The following is a 21,125-nucleotide window of genomic DNA, read 5'->3' as shown; positions in this document are numbered from 1 at the left end:
CTGTAAGGATATGATTTTCCTTAGTACAGGGAAGTTTTCTTCTATAGTATTTATCCTTTCTCATCTATTCTTATAATTCATTGAGAGGTATCTTTAGGTTAATGGCAGGAAAGAGAAGTCCTGTCTTAACACTTACAGGTTGAAGATGTTTCAGTTATTGGTGCTCTGACTAGCCCAGGGCACTGGATGTAGAATCAAACTAGATTAGGGGCTTGGGGAGGTTGTGTGGTAGGGACATCAGGCAAACTAACCCGTCTAGGCCCTGGAGAGGCTAATTCTTGCATTTTTAAAGATACACAAAAACGTTCTTTTGTAGAATGTTGATTTAGTTGTTTGTTTTACATTTTGAACAAATTCTAGTTGTAAGACAGGCCCTTGTTACAATAGGTACCTTACTTGTAATTATTCAGCTTCAATTTTGATTCTTGACATTTGGTTTTAGCAACAGAAATCAGACAGATCTGACAAAAATGTGTTTTGGAAAAAAAAATAAAAATAAAAAAAAATGTGTTTTGGAGAAAGATAGTCCTATGCTATTAGTTATTTATTAAATGTCTCGGCCATTTTAATTTCTTTTTAGGTCAACTCTATCAGAAAACTCTAATGAGTGCCTTCACAGCTTGTATCCCCAATGCAAATACTTCTTGCTGTTTGCCCTTAACCATAGTTATCCACAGTATCTTGTTTGTTGTAGTGGCTTTATAACTATTATAACTATATATTATTATTAGTGTTGTTTACTAGCCCTGAGACCATATGCTTGATTTTTTAATACAACAGCAATCAACTGGCCATTCTTGCCTCTATGCATTGGGTATACACACACATCATTGTCTGAGCATATGAGATATTTCTAGAACATAACAATTTGATTCATTCCTCAGGATCCATAGTCTATGTTTCCTTTCTATATTTCTGAAGAGATGCTATGTGGTTCTTTCAATTTCTCCTTCAAATATAATATGATAAAATTTTTCTTGGAACTTTTTACGTGAACACTGCATCTATATTACTCCTGCCATGCATGGCTCCCACTATCTCCCTCTCTCTCCAAAATCTGTGATCATTTAATTATTGTTATATATAAATATATATCAACATGCATATATGTACATTCATATATGCAATCTACTGAGTTCATTGAGTGTGGCTCATGTGTACATATGTTCAGGGCTAACCCTTTGGAATTAGACAACCTATACAAGAGTTCATTCTTAGAAAGAGAGCAGCCATTGAGCATGTGATGCTCTTTATCTAGGGGTAGGTCTTAAGTGGAATTGGCAATGCTACCTGATATTATTATGCTGGTCTTGTTCAACCATGTTAACATTTCATGAGCACATTTTCTTTGTTCCATCTAGCAGCAGGTGTCCTGGGCCTCTGACCTTTATGATTAATAATTTCATTAGGAAAAATTCTTTAAACTCATTAGATTTCTATAACTCATCTCAATGGCAGAATGTGTTAGTTTGTCATTACAAGAAGTAGAATTTGTGATTCATCTCTCCTAATGGTTACTAGAATTTCATTTGCCGTATTCTGTTTCTTCACGTTAAGTTCAGCCTCCCTTAATTATCCCAAATTGTTTTTACTGTTCCCACTTCCTCATTATTGCTAAATTAACATTATTACCACTAAATTATGACTCAAATAAGAACTGGCATTACCATAGTATTTTTACATATGATCCTTTTACATATTATCTTTGTATTGTTTTAAGACTTCTTGGGTGGTCTCGGAGACTTTAGTTTTCCTCTTCTTTTCTCTACAGCAAGATGGCTTCTGGATATACTCTGAGTATTGTAACAACCACCTGGATGCCTGCATGGAGCTCTCCAAACTGATGAAGGACAGCCGCTATCAACACTTCTTTGAGGCCTGCCGCCTCTTGCAGCAGATGATCGACATCGCTATCGATGGTTTTCTTTTGACTCCAGTACAGAAGATCTGCAAATACCCCTTACAATTGGCCGAGCTCCTAAAGTATACTGCCCAAGACCACAGGTAAGGTGTTGAAGGACACAGAAGGAAATAGCTTTTAAATATTGCCACCATTTAACAATATATAGCCTTTTCTGTTCCTGAGCTATGGTTGCTTTATCTGTAATGTAGGAGATATTCCTACTTACCTCACAAGCTCTAGAGAGTTGCTTATAAAGTTGTGAGCTTGTCTGCATACAAAGTCACACGCATGATCTTATATGTAACTTAAACCCCACTTTCATGGACTACGGTTTACATCTTGGCTTTTAATACTAGGATTAGCCTCATAAATGAAACCTGACAGAGTAAATGCTTAACCATTTATTCCATTCTATTTGAAAGACTTAGATGTCCTACTAATATCCTTTGTAACTAGTACCAATCCTACATTCTTTCAATAAAGCTAATCCCCATGTTTGCTTACTTAGCTTTCCTATGCTTTTTTTTTTTACCCCACCCACTGTATATTTTATATAGACTTAGAATACAGTGGAGGAAAACAGATTGAGACTTTCCTTGAAGATTTTTCTTTAATTTTAAAGTATTTTTCTTTCTTCCTTCCTTCCTTTCTTCTTTCCTTTCTTCCTTCCTTCCTCCTCCTCCTCCTCCTCCTCCTCCTCCTCCTCCTCCTCCTCCTCCTCCTTCATTGAGACTGGGTCAAACTATGTATTGCTGCCTAGACTGCAACTCACGATGTAGATAGACCAGGCAGGTCTCTAGCTAAAACATACCTGCCTCCTGGGTACTTGGATTAAAGCCATGTGCCCTCACACTCAACAGTTCTTAAATCTTTTCAAGGGAAACAAGCCAACATGGGCTAAGAAGGCTAGCTCTTTGAGTGGAAATGGTGTATTTCATCTCTTAGCCATAGTATGATATATGCTAAAAGTCATCCCCATTGATAGTGATGGCTTAGAATCAACCCCAGTCTTTTACATATCTTATCATGCAAATTAAGAGAATATTTGTTGCTTGTCTGTATTTGGTATGAAATTTCTGACTTTGGACTTGTTGGTTTAACTCTTAGCACTCATTCTTATAAGAAGAAATAAGTCCCTTGCTCAAGTCTAGCTTTCATCCTGACATATTTTTAAATAAAATATAATCACATGATTTTCCTACTCCATCTCCTCCCCCTTACCCTTCTTTTGTCTTTTCTTCTGCTCCCACATGGCCCCTTCTTTAATGATTCTCGTTATATATGCATGTAAATGAACACAACTTGTGGAATCCATTGTGTGTTGGTCTTAGATAACCAATCTGGAGGCTTATCCCTTCATCATCTATTTCCAATGATGAAGGTTCATGGTCACGGATTATTTGGCAATTTCTATCAATTCCAATATTTCCCTATCAGACTTCTACCACTTAACTGAAGGATACCTGATCTCATGACTGTGGTCTAAAGACAGACAGGAGTAGTGATATGCTCAAGGAAGAAGGGGATAAAGACAAAAGACAGAGCCATAGAAAAAACTATTTTTCAGGTCTCAGGAAGCTATATTAAGGTGTCCTAAACAAGTTGTAGGCAAGTGGGAGAGTGTTAGAAACTTACCCTGATAAAAATTTTTGAAATGAGAAAGCTAGAGTGGTCTCTAAAATAGAAGACTAGATGAAAAAATGGTAGTAAATGAAATTCCATTTGCTTATGAAAGTATGGCATAATTGTCCCTCACCTAAATTGAGAAGAAGAAAGGAAATATATAATGGGATAGTTAGTTGATATGTCTAAAACTAGAAAATCTTGGTTCCCTCACTCCCAATAATGAGGGGCAGCCAACCATCATAGCTATTTTCTTCTTGTTGTATTCACTTTTAAAGCTAGTGGTACATATCAGATATGATATTCATTCTTGAACCATTGTAAGAAAAGGCAGCCAGCTCAAATGGCAAGACTAACAATTATAGGGCCTCAGCCATGACTGCCTAATACTTGTGGTCAGGAAGAGCATTTTCATATTACCAGTGTCCACTTGAATGTCATGTTTGTGATGGCCTTGGAGGAATTAAGATAATAACTAATACAAATGAGGAACTGAAATTTTTTTATCTTATTGAAGTTTAATTATTTGTGACTATGGTACCATTCTGGATGGGATAATTCTATGATTACCTCCCAGAAAGTGGATTAAAATACTGGTGCCCTCAAATCAATAAAAGGAAAGACACAGAGAATAGGGAACATGGCCTGAAGAACTGGGGTACTTATTTCTGCCATTACTGTCTAACTGGCTCAGTCAGTCTTGTCAGGGAGAAAATCTGATAATGTTAGTGCACCAACAGATCATCCCTAGACAGGAACAAGCAATGTAACTGGATGCACAATGTGACAGTAGGAAGAGATGTGAAGTTTTACAGATGAATCTGAGCAATCAACAGTTCAAGAACTGGTTGAAAAATGCAGCTCCTCGAAAGCATGTTTTGAAGAGACTTAGAAAGTGTAATTAGTCCATAGTGCATTCAATATGGCTGGCTCATCATAATACTAGAAAACATTTTAAGGTGCGAAATACGAATGCTTCTTGCTTTTTTGAGAAAGAATAAATTAGTTAAGAACAAAGTCTATTACTACAGTGGATTAACTGCAATAGTGTTTGAGGTCTATAGTTCTGGAACATGTGCAAGGTACAGACTGGAGTCATAGATGGCCCCTGAGAGGAGGTGTTGCATGGTATCTGTCCTAACATCTAGAACTCCTCTCCTCTGGCTTGTTCCATTACCCCATTCTCCAATATATTAACAGCAGGGAAACAACATTTCTGCATCCTTTTCTCACAGTTATTTTCCTAATCAGTGTTGGGAGAGTAAAAAGGCTACAACCCCAAGATAGTTTAGCTTTACTGAGAGAAGATATTAATACTGAACTGTGATGAATCTTATTGCCTCCTTGGGTCATCCTGTCTGTGTCAAATGGCTGAAATCTCACTTTCAGTCTGCCTTTCATAATAGCTATTCAATTGGAAATCAGGTCAGACAAGCAGACCAAATTGGGTAGAATGATATGACTCTCAACACACAAATTATCAAATGTTTCAGAAGCCGGGATGTAGGTTGTACTTCTCAGACCAAGAATTCTGTGGGAGGCATCTTGTATTATATCTACTGCAAGAGAAACGTTTAATACTTATGTACTTAATCTTACGGATTAAGAGTAAAACAGTATGTGTGGATGATTGCATGTATTTATTAAACCCATCAATAAGTTCTGCTGAAATTCTACCCATTTTATGAGAAAATTGAAACAAACTAAAGACAATCCTGCCAGTTAGTAATAAAATTCGATGTGAACTCATAGAGTCTGGCTTCAGATTCTGTGTTCTTATGTGTTATGCTATACTGCTCCCCTTATTGTACCAGAGGAAAAGTAGCACTATTATTCCATGGTGATCATGGGCAGAGACTCCTTAGAAATACAGATAGAAGAGATGACGAGGATGTTTGGATTATACATACCATGTATAATGCTTCTCTCTTATTCCTTGTCTGGTTTTATCAGATAAGACACAAATAGAGAGTTATAAAATTAAAGGGGTCTATTTTCCCTGCCAAAAAAATGTACAGGTAGGATATCTATGCTATATGAACATAAGTTACATTGTCATCCAAAAATAGGAGTGTAAATGTAGATTTACACTAGATTCTCTAGATGATGTGAATTATTCTCTGATAGTCCAGACTCTTACTAAGGAGGAAGAATAGAATGGTTTAGGATTGGCATATTGCACATTGGTTCATCCACATCTCACTCTTATTTCTTCACAGTGATTACAGATATGTTGCAGCTGCTTTGGCTGTCATGAGAAATGTGACTCAGCAGATCAATGAACGCAAGCGACGTCTGGAGAATATTGACAAGATTGCTCAATGGCAGGCCTCTGTCCTAGACTGGGAGGTAGGCCCTTTATCAACAGTGGTTTGGGGAGGCCCCACTTGCTTGTTGAACAAGCTATAACTATCATCCTGGCCAAGCTGTTTTCATCATCATTCTAAAAATATTCTGTCACCTAGTCATCCCAGTGTGGACACCCACAGTTTCTTTGAACTTAGAGAGGAAGTGACTGAAATCATCAAGCTATCCTTGCCAAATGCCACAAACTAGGAGTGATAACACTTCTTACTCATCTCTCAGGCCTAGGTTGTGTGACCTGATAGCATGTAGGCTGACATAACCAAGATGAAAAATGTCAGCAGGAAGGAAGTGGCATTTAAAAACTTTGTGGTGATAGTAGAGAAGCAGATACAATACCTTTTTTGTATAACCTTCAACTCAGGTAGAATTTTCTGTGTTTAAATAACAGGATTTCCTTTAACATTTCAATTTGTTTAGACTATTCCAAGGTGAGCATTATTAGTGTTAACAAAGAGTTGGTCAATGTCCAGACACATTTTTTTTCTTCTACCTCTCGTTTTCTCTCTCTCTCTCTCTCTCTCTCTCTCTCTCTCTCTCTCTCTCTCTCTCTGTGTCTGTCTCTCTCTCTCTCTCGATATATGTGTGTATATACATACATATACATACGCACACGCGCGCGCGTGCACACACACACACAGTGAGAGAGAGGGGGGGGAGAGAGAGAGAGGGAGAGGGAGAGAGAGAGAGAGAAGGGGCAGAATATATATACATATTTACATATATTTAAACCCTCTTGCTTATAAGCCATCACTGGCCCAGACTTAAAAGAAAGCAATGGATTCTCCTTTCATTGTGTGTTTTTTTTTTTCTTTGTTCATACCTATCAACAGAGACACCCTGAAACTTTTTTGGGCAAGACTCTTTTCTGAACCTTTTATAGGCTTCCTTGTAAGGAAAGGTGCCAAGAAGCAACTGAATTCATAGTTTTCAAAACATTTTTCTTCTTTCCTGAAAATTTTCCCCCTTTAAGTATTTATGTGTGGTCCGAGGATCCAGTCATTGGGGAGGCGAAAAGTCTGAAACCCTGTGGCCTGTCCAAAGCGCTTTTTTGTTATTGTTAAATCAGACGTCATAGTTTTGAGCTATGATTTTAGGAATCAGAACCAGAGAAGTTATTTCCTGTTCTATCTGAAGTTATTTCTTGTTCTGTTTCTCACATGGGAAAGGGGCTCCTGGAGTGGACACATACAGTTCATTCTGATAGTGTTTCTGGAGTTGGGGATGAAGGAGGCAGGAGATTTCTGTCAGCAGCTACCATATGGAAGCCTTATAAATAAGTAAGCAAGCAGCGCTTTCCGGTCTGAGCCACTCCTCAACCCCTCAGATGTGTGACCAAACAAGGGAGCTGTCAAAAAACATCCTTGTGATGATTTCAGCTTTATTCCTCATATTGAAAAAATAGCAATTAAAGGAGAAACCTTCAGAAACTATTCTCCCTTGAACAGGGAAGGGTTGAACGGGTGACATGCAGACAATTGTTGTTGCCTTGGTAAATTAGACTGTTTGGCTAGAGAATAAAAAAAAAATCTTGCCTTAAATCAGTGTCTCTCTTTTTCTCATCTTTTCCTCATGAATATTCAGAGTTCTCTACCTAATTTCAGTTACCATCTCAGTCACCTGCCATATCCTATGGAGACTACTTTACCCCTCACAAATCCCAGTGAGGAAATAAGTTAAGTTGTCATGTAGTCCTTAAAGAGATTATAGCTTACAGCAGTTTAGATGGGAAGGGTGGAGAGCCTGTTTCCAAGGACTGTAGTTTCTGGAAATTTTCCATTTCTGAGTTCTCTGGTCCAGAGATTTGGATGAGCTGTCACTTCGTTCTCTTTCACATTAAATCATTTTAAACAAAGAGAAAGGGAACATTTCCCCGATAGCTTCTCTTCAGCTTCTTTTTCCCCTGAAGAGTTTCAGAAAGTGCTCATGTTTGTAGCTCATGCTTGGGAACTAAATCATGTGGTCATGATTTTCTCTGTATGGTATCCCTCCCCTTCTTACTTGCTTGTATAATACCTGATGTCCTGTTCTGGTTTACCATTGCAAGGTATAATCCAAAGAAACTGGGAGAAACATAAAAATTAACGAAACGGTATGATGGATACAGAAACAGTATCCATTTAAAAGTGACGGTGAATAAATGAAGTGTACTCATTGGTCCAGAAGATTAAACAGAGGCCCAGGGAGATTTGTTTTACTTCTTTATACTTGCTGACATAAGTTGACTCAAGTACCATTGACGATTAAACTGGTTAAAAAAGATGGCATTTCTTTTGCCATCCTGTCAGGACTTTTCAACCTTTTGACATTAAAACCTGATATTTTTCATCAACAAATATATTAGGTCTCATTGACAGCTATCCTGAGATGCATGCAGCATATGGGCCACAGGTTAGATTAGATGTGCCTGCTAGGCCATTCAGGCCACAGCTCCAATACCAATTATTCTGTAATCAGGATAAACGAAGCTGAAAAAATGGGTTAAGTTAGAATTAATTAGAATGAAATGAAGTCTGTTCCTTGAGACTTTGGCTTCACAAAAGAAATGAAAAACTGGCAGGAAAGCTCTGGGTAGGGTTTTTTTTTCCTTTAATTTTTATTAAATTGAGTATTTCTTATTTACATTTCAAATGTTATTCCCTTTCCCAGATTTCTGTCCATCAGCCCCCTAACCCCTCCCTCTCACCTTCTATATGGGTGTTCCCCTCCATATCCTCCCTCCATTACTCCCCCCCCAAACAATCCCCTACACTGGGTGTCCAACCTTGGCAGGACCAAGGGCTTCCCCTTCCACTGGCGCCCCAACAAGGCTATTCACTGCTACCTATGCAGTTGGAGCCCTGGGTTAGTCCATGTACAATCTTTGGGTAGTGGTTTAGTTCTGGGTAGAGTTTAATGGTCACTATTCATATATTAACCATTGATTTGTTCACTGACAGATTGCATGTTGAATACTTACTCAGTATCAGGCTTCATTCTGTGTTCTAGAGATGTGTTAAGTGATGGAACAAAGTTTGTATACTTTATGTTTCAGTAGGGAAGAAAAACAGCACATAAGAATTTTATCATCAGATATGGATAAGGAATATGGAGAAAAAGAATTATAATAAGCTAAAGTAATATAAGAATTACCAAAGGGGACAACATTTGAGAAAAAACCTGAAGGAGATGAAGGAGATAAACCATGTGGCCTTTTTGTGGCAGAGCATTTAAGGTGGAAGGAAGCCCCTGAAATACCAGAATTAATGTTCCAAGCAAAAGAAAAAGGCCAGTGTCACTGGGGGAAAAAGCAGGAGATTGTATATGAATAATGGGAGGTCAAATTATATATCCTTAAAGGGCTTCGGTTTTAAGTATGGGGGGAAGGCACTGGAGGATTTTGAGCAAAAATGTAACATTGTGAGACTTGCCTCTTGAACAGCCCCTCTTTGTCTGTCCCTTGACAGCTATTACAGAATCTGAGATGAATCAGACATGGCCTTATTCATCCAGAGCAGGCACATAGGAAAGCGAGAGGTTTGCAATAAATGCTGGAAGAATGCAGAAACCCATAAAGGCAATGGGAATGGATTGCATTTTATGGGGCAAGATAAAGAGATGTATGGTGCAAGTGAGGCAGACGAGACAAGCATGAAAGCTCTAAACAGTGAGAGCATCCTTCCCCTTATGTAAACTTACTGTTTCCCTTGCACAAACACATTTGGTACTTTCAAGTAGTCTTGTGGAGTGAATCAAACAGGACCCACTTAAATTGCTTCCCAAGGACACAGAGTGAATTAACACACAGTCATTTTAACAGACTCATCTCACTAATCTTCCAGTGTAGCAAATCGTTCTGATAGGCAAGGTACCATCTTTCAAGTGCAGTCTTGTAGTTAGGTACGAGGGATTCCGAATTTGGTTGTAACTTTAATTTTTTTCAATGTCAACTTTTAATGATGGTTCTTAAATGCTTTAACCTCCCTTCTAGTCTGCCACCCACAGAGGTACTGCAAAAGAAAGGATGCGGGGAAAGTGGACCTGTTTGGAAAGTGATCTTTGGAGCAAACCTTATCTGTGTTGTCAGGAAATCAGCAGTTCAGGTCACGGGAGTCAGCAGCAGCTCAATCTATTTGTAAACACTTCACAGATTTATCAGCAGTGTAGTTCAGTAGAGTCCAGATAGCAAACACGAATAAGCAGCAGTGGCACAACCTAGCAGAGACAGCCAGGCTTCGGCTTTAGCACAATTCAGCAGGAGGACCAGGGCCAACAGGAAGTCCAGGAAAAGTTCTCCACTGTGCTTCTCTCAGCGAAGCGAAGATCACCAAATCTGCAAGACCAACAAGCTTTACACAGCTATCTCTACCAACAAGCTTAGCGCTGCCACTGTCCCTTGAGCCCTGGAATCTGAGCTTTTGGCTCACACCTATAGCCCAGTACTTAGGAATCTTCAAAAGGAGAATTGCAAGTTCCACATCAGCCTGAGCTATGTAGCAAGGCTTATCTGGGCTACATAGTAGCCCCAGAATAATCATGTTTAGCATCAACTTGTGTTGTTAACCAACTTTTAATGCATTCTTTCACTTTATAAATATGCAAAGTGGATTGTGGCACATCTTCCTCTCTTGTGTCAGGAAAGGCTAACTCTCAGGAGAAGTCTTGTCCAGCCCTATGAATCCAAAGGCTCAGTGCTAGTATGTAAACTCAGGAAAGACCATTTTACATTTACCTTGGATACTTTTGTAGCTACATTTGGATACTAGAGTCAAAAGAGTTATTTCTTGAGTGGCTTTCAAGTTCTGTTATTAGAAAATAATCCACCGAGATCTCCTTTTCTTTCAATTTCTCAGACTAGAGGAGATGGTATAATTAAGAATACCATTTCCTGATAGCATATTATTCTGCCAGAACTATATGCTTCTGATTATTTCTGGAGAAACATAGAACTTCTACCTTTAATCTAGTCTTGAACCTTGGGTGTAAACCTAGAATTTACTGTAACAGTATCAGAACAGGTACTACACACATCAATTTTCTTATACCTCATTTAACAGCTGGCAAACAGACTGAGGAAGAGGAAGGGACTGGACATCTGGACACTTTGAGTGTAGAAGCAATATAATTTATGATAAAGAGTAAAGGTGCTCTCGGGAGATTGATTAGGATCAGGTTGAACATCTGTAGCCAATAAGCTTCATAATCCTGCCCTATCACTTGACCTGTTGGTACTTGAAGACGTAAAATGGGAGCAAGTTATTTACCTGTCAGAAATTTTGTGAGGTGCAGAAGACATAAAGGAAAGTACCTAGCATGTGTGTCTCCTGGAGTGATGAATTCTCTTTCCTGAGCCACTGCTCATTACTTCCACTGTCACATAGGCTGAAACATGTGTTGGACAGTTTATTGTAAAATATTGTCTCCTCTATTTCATTTTTATATGGAAAACAGAACATTTTCCACTACCTTTTCAGGCTAACTCCTCAAGTAAGTGAGAGACCAGATTGGAACTGAGGGACTAGAGCACAAAAGAGATCAAAAAAGATAACAAGGAAGAGAAAAGAGAATGTAGCCCAGATAAGCCTGAAGCCTGTCTGTCTGTCTGACTGACTGACTGACTGACTGACTGACTATGGGTCTCAATTAGGCTCAGAGCAAATAAGGAAGACTGACTGACTAAAGGATATTCTTATTTAACCCCACAGTAAATAAGAATATGAGTCTTCTCACTTACAGGCCTGTGAACCTTTTAAGGGAGCTGAGAAGTCTCTTTCATTTCCTCCATGTCTACTAGGTCTCTTTGGCTACCTCCCATTCTAATCTCTGCTCACCTTTTGGTATTTCTGTGTAAGGAATTGTACTAGCTCCACTTCCTGGTTACATCTCACCATCAACTGTCCTTCCTAGGGAGATGACATCTTAGACAGGAGCTCGGAACTGATCTACACTGGAGAGATGGCCTGGATCTACCAGCCCTATGGCCGCAACCAGCAGAGAGTCTTCTTCCTGTTTGACCACCAGATGGTCCTCTGCAAGAAGGTAAACTTAACCTCTTCTTTTCTACAGGAGGTGAGGACTTCAGGGAGCACTGCAAGCTCCTCCCCCTTTCATTATCCCCAGGTGTTTAAAGAAATAGGCAAAAAATGCCAGAGGAGATTGGTAGCAGTTCCATATTAGAACTGGTATGGCATGAAGCTCATAAGCAACAGTGAAATGCTGGCGTTAATGTATTTTATCCTGGTATCATTTATATGTTTTCCCTCATAATTCTTGTGGTGTTCCTTCTGAGCGACTTGTACCCACAGCAGATAGCCAGCAAGCTTAAACCAGCATTGAAAGAATATTGCAGTATTTGTATCATGTTTAGCAAAGAATACCTTCCTAGAGTACTTTTCCCCATCCCTACTTGAATGACCTGCCCATTTCCTACCCAAGGAACCAACAAAGAGGACTACTTGTTGTTCAAACCTTCATACCTCTATCCAGTTCCTATACGAAGTTCATCATCAAGCCCCTCTCCAAAGCCTTCAATCATACTGTTGCTGGATATTCTATCTCAGTAATCCTTTGAGGAGATATCTTTTACTTGTCACTGACCCTTGGATACCTCTGAGAATGTTTCTTAGCCACTTCTCTTTGGCAAAGAAGGATAGCTTATATTCCCCCACATAATCTCTCCTGCTGGATCCCAATGGGATACTGGCCCTCCTTTCAGAATAGAAGACTCAAACCAGTGTTAGCAGTAAGACTTGCCAGACAAGAATTTTGAATCAGAGAAAGAGAAAATGAGAGAGAATTCAGGGTACTCAGAGTGACTTTCAAAGTTAATTTTCATTCTTGGCCTTTTCTCTGCTACATAGCTACTTTGCTGTCTCCCTTACCCAGGAGCAAATGCCCCTGGAGAGGGGCACTAAGTCATGACACACTAAGTGAAACACTGAGCACATATGTGGTTTATGTCCCTTGCCTTCTCTGTATGTGCATGTGTGTGGTGTTTCTACGTTAAATCATTATGTGTTTGATTTTCACAGTCAATTGAGAGAGTAAATTGAGCTTAGATGCAAATTGCCTTGCTGTTTGCAGATAAGCTCTAAATGCCAGATCTGGAATCAATAACCTGCTCGTTAATTAGGGCAGCTATTTCAGCCTGGATCTGAAGCTGAAAGAGAAAACTTGTGAATCTGAGACTGAGCAAAAACACCAGTATCTACTGTAGCTCCCCCAGCCCTAATCAGAACTTTCATACAATTAGGAGGCAGTATTTCTGAAAGTTAGTAAAGGCAGCAAGGAAGTTCTTAGCTAATCAGTCATGTCACCAATAGGCGTTTGCCCATTGTTCCCAATAAGTATGTTCATGCTTAGAACAGTTAGTCAGAGCGAGGAGCAAAGACCAAGGGGTAAGGAGAGAAGGAGAGAAGATGGAGCGGAAGAAGACTCAGGTGGTAGGAGAGGAGAGAGGTTAGGAATCTGGTTTGTTTCAGGGTTCCACACTACCTTCCTGTACGTCTTGATTTTGACATCTGTCCCCAAAGGATGCAGTTGCTTTAAGTAAAATGTGAAACCGAGCTCTGAAAATAGTGGCTAATAGGAGGCAGTGCTAGGAGCCCAGATACAGGAAAGTAAAGCCGAGCCTAGGGATAAAGGAAAAGAAAAACAATGGAAGAGTGAGCTCTGTTTAGGAGCTAAGGGGCAGCGGGGAGAAACAAGGAGCGACATGCCGACACTAGCACAACTACTGCGAAAGGCAGTGATCGGGAAGATACCAGAGAGGACTTCTGGGTTCACAGCAGCCAAGTCAGGAGCATGGGAAAAGCAAGCAACAGGATGTCGATGACAGCAGGAACAAAAGACATAGCCTCTCTCGGATGAGAGTTTGTTTTACTGAGGTCATAGGCTTTCTTCCCAGAAAAGAGCCAGCCTAGAGTTCAAGGCTGTTAACTGCACATACTTGGATATCCTTTACACTGGCTTCCCAGAGATAAAAAAACTACAGCCTTGTTTTGGAAAGGCCTTTTAAACTATCTGATCTGTACGGACTCCATGGTTGAGGATTTCTACATTATCTACAATAAATCTTTCCATTTATCAAATGGGAGGTAAACCCAAGAAATAATGGAGTGGAAAGAAGGTATGCAAAGGAGCGAGGTATTTTGTCTGCTAAATTGTTCTTATCATTACTGGAAAAAACTGACCGTTGGTAGCAAGGGAGAGGCTGGGGAAGGGGAAGGCACAGATCCTTCCAGTTGAAGATAACCTTTGATAAAAGATGGGCAAAGACTAAAAGACTGAAGTGAGCAAAGGTTCGCCTCGCTCACCTTATTCACATCTAGAACACAATTTAAATGAATGTCCAAGAGCCCAGGTTTTTGTTTGTTTTGTTTTGTTTTTTAACATAAAGAAAGAATGGGATTCTCACTGCCTGCAGCAGGGTGGAGAGCTGACCCAGCCCCCTCACCTAGGCAGTACGGGAGAACTGGCCCTGCCTCTCACTCAGAACAATAGGCCCTACAACTCACATTGGCAGTGTAGTAGAACTTGCCCTGGTAGGATGGGCATGGGGGAGCTGGCCCAAGGGTGTAGGAGTTGAAGAGCTGGAGAGCTAACTCTGGTGGCATGGGTGCCAGAGAGCCAATCCTGCCTCTTGCAGGCTGCCACAAGCAGGAGCGCTGACCCTGCCCCTCACCTGGACAAAGCAGGAGAACTGACGCAACATAGCCACCATCTAGGCTCTGATCCAGGGCCTTTAGTTGGCCCATCCCAACATCTGTTCCATCTATGAGCATCTGGAGCAGTTGAATGGGCTGGTCCTATAGAACCAAAGCTGCAGGGTCTCCACGACACAGGGCAATAACAGGATGTCTGAGAGGAGTCCTGGTGAGGATCCAGTATTGATAGTGTAGCAGGAGCCAGAGGCCTCAGACCAGACCAATGACTCACTGCAATAAACACTTGTAAGTAAAGCTGTTTGCACAAGAGGCTATACTCTTGGGACACAGTGACACATCACAGCTTCCATGATGAGATCTTTTTAGGTTATTATTTTGCTGTTTTTATTTTTCCCCTTTGGGGTTTGCAGTGGTGGATGGTGGATATAGAGGGATGTGGAGGTGAGGTGAGTGGGGTTGGAGTACATGATGGGAAATTCACAAAGAATCAATAAAAAGTTAAAAAAAGAAGAAAGTAGCCATTCTAATATCAAATAAAATCAATTTTCAACGAAAAGTCATCAAAAAAGATAAGGGAGGACACTTCATATTCATCAAAGGAAAAATCCACCAAGATGAACTCTCAATCCTAAATATCTATGCCCCAAATACAAGGGCACCTACATACGTAAAAGAAACCTTACTAAACCTCAAAACACACATTGGACCTCACACAATAATAGTGGGAGATTTCAACACCCCACTCTCATCAATGGACAGATCATGGAAACAGAAATTAAACAGAGACGTAGACAGACTAAGAGAAGTCATGAGCCAAATGGACCTAACGGATATGTATAGAACATTCTATCCTAAAGCAAAAGGATATACCTTCTTCTCAGCTCCTCATGGTACTTTCTCCAAAATTGACCATATAATTGGTCAAAAAACGGGCCTCAACAGGTACAGAAAGATAGAAATAATCCCATGCGTGCTATCGGACCACCACGGCCTAAAACTGGTCTTCAATAACAATAAGGGAAGAATGCACACATATACGTGGAAATTGAACAATGCTCTACTCAATGATAACCTGGTCAAGGAAGAAATAAAGAAAGAAATTAAAAACTTTTTAGAATTTAATGAAAATGAAGGTACAACATACCGAAACTTATGGGACACAATGAAAGCTGTGCTAAGAGGAAAACTCATAGCGCTGAGTGCCTGCAGAAAGAAACAGAAAAGAGCATATGTCAGCAGCTTGACAGCACATCTCAAAGCTCTAGAAGAAAAAGAAGCAAATACACCCAGGAGGAGTAGAAGGCAGGAAATAATCAAACTCAGAGTGGAAATCAACCAAGTAGAAACAAAAAGGACCATAGAAAGAATCAACAGAACCAAAAGTTGGTTCTTTGAGAAAATCAACAAGCTAGATAAACCCTTAGCCAGACAAACGAGAGGACACAGAGAGTGCGTACAAATTAACAAAATCAGAAATGAAAAGGGAGACATAACAACAGATTCGGAGGAAATTCAAAAAATCATCAGATCTTACTACAAAAACCTATATTCAACAAAACTTGAAAATCTTCAGGAAATGGACAATTTCCTAGACAGATACCAGGTATCGAAGTTAAATCAGGAACAGATAAACCAGTTAAACAACCCCATAACTCCTAAGGAAATAGAAGCAGTCATTAAAGGTCTCCCAACCAAAAAGAGCCCAGGTCCAGACGGGTTTAGTGCAGAATTCTATCAAACCTTCATAGAAGACCTCATACCAATATTATCCAAACTATTCCACAAAATTGAAACAGATGGATCACTACCGAATACCTTCTACGAAGCCACAATTACTCTTATACCTAAACCACACAAAGACACAACAAAGAAACAGAACTTCAGACCAATTTCCCTTATGAATATCGACGCAAAAATGCTCAACAAAATTCTGGCAAACCGAATCCAAGAGCACATCAAAACAATCATCCACCATGATCAAGTAGGCTTCATCCCAGGCATGCAGGGATGGTTTAATATACGGAAAACCATCAACGTGATCCATTATATAAACAAACTGAAAGAACAGAACCACATGATCATTTCATTAGATGCTGAGAAAGCATTTGACAAAATTCAACACCCCTTCATGATAAAAGTCCTGGAAAGAATAGGAATTCAAGGCCCATACCTGAACATGGTCAAAGCCATATACAGCAAACCAGTTGCTAACATTAAACTAAATGGAGAGAAACTTGAAGCAATCCCACTAAAATCAGGGACTAGACAAGGCTGCCCACTCTCTCCCTACTTATTCAATATAGTTCTTGAAGTTCTAGCCAGAGCAATCAGACAACAAAAGGATGTCAAGGGGATACAGATCGGAAAAGAAGAAGTCAAAATATCACTATTTGCAGATGATATGATAGTATATTTAAGTGATCCCAAAAGTTCCACCAGAGAACTACTAAACCTGATAAACAACTTCAGCAAAGTGGCTGGGTATAAAATTAACTCAAATAAATCAGTTGCCTTCCTCTATACAAAAGAGAAACAAGCCGAGAAAGAAATTAGGGAAACGACACCCTTCATAATAGACCCAAATAATATAAAGTACCTCGGAGTGACTTTAACAAAGCAAGTAAAAGATCTGTACAATAAGAACTTCAAGACACTGAAGAAGGAAATTGAAGAAGACCTCAGAAGATGGAAAGATCTCCCATGCTCATGGATTGGCAGGATTAATATAGTAAAAATGGCCATTTTACCAAAAGCAATCTACAGATTCAATGCAATCCCCATCAAAATACCAATCCAATTCTTCAAAGAGTTAGACAGAACAATTTGCAAATTCATCTGGAATAACAAAAAACCCAGGATAGCTAAAGCTATCCTCAACAATAAAAGGACTTCAGGGGGAATCACTATCCCTGAACTCAAGCAGTATTACAGAGCAATAGTGATAAAAACTGCATGGTATTGGTACAGAGACAGACAGATAGACCAATGGAATAGAATTGAAGACCCAGAAATGAACCCACACACATATGGTCACTTGATTTTTGACAAAGGAGCCAAAACCATCCAATGGAAAAAAGATAGCATTTTCAGCAAATGGTGCTGGTTCAACTGGAGGGCAACATGTAGAAGAATGCAGATCGATCCATGCTTATCACCCTGTACAAAGCTTAAGTCCAAGTGGATCAAGGACCTCCACATCAAACCAGACACACTCAAACTAATAGAAGAAAAACTAGGGAAGCATCTGGAACACATGGGCACTGGAAAAAATTTCCTGAACAAAACACCAATGGCTTATGCTCTAAGATCAAGAATCGACAAATGGGATCTCATAAAACTGCAAAGCTTCTGTAAGGCAAAGGACACTGTGGTTAGGACAAAATGGCAACCAACAGATTGGGAAAAGATCTTTACCAATCCTACAACAGATAGAGGCCTTATATCCAAAATATACAAAGAACTCAGGAAGTTAGACCACAGGGAAACAAATAACCCTATTAAAAAATGGGGCTCAGCGCTAAACAAAGAATTCACAGCTGAGGAATGCCGAATGGTGGAGAAACACCTAAAGAAATGTTCAACATCTTTAGTCATAAGGGAAATGCAAATCAAAACAACCCTGAGATTTCACCTCACACCAGTGAGAATGGCTAAGATCAAAAACTCAGGGGACAACAGATGCTGGCGAGGATGTGGAGAAAGAGGAACACTCCTCCATTGTTGGTGGGATTGCAAACTGGTACAACCATTCTGGAAATCAGTCTGGAGGATCCTCAGAAAATTGGACATTGAACTGCCTGAGGATCCAGCTATACCTCTCTTGGGCATATACCCAAAAGATGCCCCAACATATAAAAAAGACACGTGCTCCACTATGTTCATTGCAGCCTTATTTATAATAGCCAGAAGCTGGAAAGAACCCAGATGCCCTTCAACAGAGGAATGGATACAGAAAATGTGGTACATCTACACAATGGAATATTACTCAGCTATCAAAAACAACGACTTTATGAAATTCGTAGGCAAATGGCTGGAACTGGAAAATATCATCCTGAGTGAGCTAACCCAAACACAGAAAGACATACATGGTATGCACTCACTGATAAGTGGCTATTAGCCCAAATGCTTGAATTACCCTAAATGCCTAGAACAAATGAAACTCAAGACAGATGATCAAAATGTGAATGGTTCACTCCTTCTTAAAAAGGGGAACAAGAATACCCTTGGCAGGGAAGAGAGAGGCAAAGATTAAAACAGAGACTGAAGGAACACCCATTCAGAGTCTGCCCCACATGTGGCCCATGCATATACAGCCATCCAATTAGACAAGATGGATGAAGCAAAGAAGTGCAGACCGACAGGAGCCGGATGTAGATCGCTCCTGAGAGACACAGCCAGAATACAGCAAATACAGAGGCGAATACCAGCAGCAAACCTCTGAACTGAGAATAGGACCCCCGTTGAAGGAATCAGAGAAAGAACTGGAAGAGCTTGAAGGGGCTCGAGACCCCATATGTACAACAATGCTAAGCAACCAGAGCTTCCAGGTACTAAGCCACTACCTAAATACTATACATGGACTGACCCTGGACTCTGACCCCATAGGTAGCAATGAATATCCTAGTAAGAGCACCAGTGGAAGGGGAAGCCCTGGGTCCTGCTAAGACTGAACCCCCAGTGAACTAGACTGTTAGGGGGAGGGGGACAATGGGGGAAGGGTGGGGAGGGGAACACCGATGAGAAAGGGGAGGGGGGAGGGGGATGTTTGCCCGGAAACTGGGAAAGGGAATAACACTCGAAATGTATATAAGAAATACTCAAGTTAATAAAAAAAAAAAAAAGAAGAAAGACTGGGTTAATGAACAGCTAAATAATTGAATATGACTACACTAATCTTTCTGATAAGCTCATATTTTAAAAGGGCCCTTCATAAATGTGATATTTAATAGAAATAACACAACAATAATAAATACTGAAAGGTTAGTTTTTAAATTTTCAAGACATAATTAAAGATTTCTAAATATCTAAATGTTATTAAAAATAAAGGAAGAAAAAGTAAGTGATAGTCTGGCAATCCCTCATATGATGTAGAAGGTTTTATGATAACAGAGGAACATCGAGTCCTTTAATAAGAGGAATTGAAACCCCAAGGATCTGAGGTTGCAGTAAAGTATCTCACTGCTTGGAATTTTTATTTTGACAGCGTACTCCATGACAGTCACATCTGCCTTCATGGGACCTGTAATGTAATAAAAATTTAAGTGTAATATAGTAGAAAAATGTACACTGTTATTCACTGAAATAACTCTCACATGTCTCTGGTGGAATTGCTTTAGGAAATCTGGGCAATATTGAGAATCCTAATGAAATCTGTGACAAACTACAGATAGGAAAATACACCAATTTTCAAAACAGAAAACTATATTATGAAAAATATAATGAATATAAAATAATGATGAATTGGCATTATTTGAATGACTCTCTGATTCTGTTTTTTAAGCTTTATAGTCATTAAGTTAGTTCAATATTCACCAGAAATCTACCAGGAAAATATTGTGATTTTTCCTATTTTAGTGATATATGAAGTCAACTTTCATGTTTTTGTTCCTCAAGCTAGAAATTGACCTAAGAATTTGCACATGTAAGGCAAGAGCTTAGTCTACTAATGAGCTACATTCCCCAGCCATGGAGCCAAGGACTAAAACTAGTTACACTGTCCCTAGGTTCTACTCTAGTGACTTCTGTTCCCACTACACTTGTCCAAATTTTTTAATCAATTATTAAACAGTCTGAATATTTAGGCAGAGATTAGTTGATTATGAGAGCTCAGCATTTGCTTTTAAGAACAAACGATGCTTCATTAAGAACTCCATTTGTATCCTATCTTTGCATTCAAGTACTAGATTATAAGACTGGAATTCACAGAGAGAGTCTGTATTTCAGGGTGGGAAGCAGGTGATTTATTTTGAGACAGGGTCTTTTGCCCCTCAACGTGTCCCAGAGCTCCCACTATGTATCAGAACATAAGTTCATATTTCTGATCTCTCTTGCCTCTACACCCCAAGTGCTGAGACTGCAGGCACATGTCACCATTCCTAGTTTATGCAGTGCCAAGAATCAAACCAACGGTTTCAACTGAGCTACATTCCCAACCCCTGAAAATCTAATTTTTTTCTGCTACCCCTTTAGATCCTCTTATAATTTTATTATAGAGAGAAGAAACCTGGAATGATAAAGTTAAATGACTCTGGTCTTAAATCCTGGTTTAAGGATAATGCTTATTATGTCAATCAAGCAAGTAACTGTCTATTTCATGCTCCTCCATTATATCACCTATAGTGCAGGGAGAATAAGCAAGAGGATTGTTGTGAAGAATAAGTGAGATCCATGCATATGAAGTAACAGTTGAGGGGCAGGACTGTTGTAGATACACATGAAGCTTGTTAAGCAGCTACCTATTAACAAAAGGCACATATTATAAATTGGTGATATAAATCACTCGATTTACCCAACTGTGGACTGAATAATTGTCTGCTACAGGTAATCTAGGAAACATTTAAATATTCAATCCATTCTTTAATATTCAACTA

General features: G+C 39.5%; 1 protein-coding gene across 13 annotated transcripts in view; it reads left to right on the top strand.

The window, feature by feature from the left end:
- Positions 1–21,125, top strand: part of Arhgef9 (Cdc42 guanine nucleotide exchange factor 9) — a 157,809-nt gene that overhangs the window by 114,855 nt on the left and 21,829 nt on the right. For all 13 annotated transcript variants that reach the window (XM_087600662.1, XM_087600658.1, NM_023957.2 and 10 more), the window contains 3 exon segments: positions 1,772–2,004; positions 5,746–5,875; positions 11,777–11,908. In XM_087600662.1, coding sequence (XP_087456788.1) covers positions 1,772–2,004; positions 5,746–5,875; positions 11,777–11,908 — 495 coding nt within the window.

This window comes from Rattus norvegicus, chromosome X, assembly GCF_021556685.1.
Source record: "Rattus norvegicus strain SHRSP/BbbUtx chromosome X, alternate assembly SHRSP_T2T, whole genome shotgun sequence".
Taxonomy (NCBI): Eukaryota; Metazoa; Chordata; class Mammalia; order Rodentia; family Muridae; genus Rattus; species Rattus norvegicus.
The sequence above is the reverse complement of the archived record's forward strand: the minus strand, read 5'-3'. Positions and strand labels throughout refer to the sequence as shown.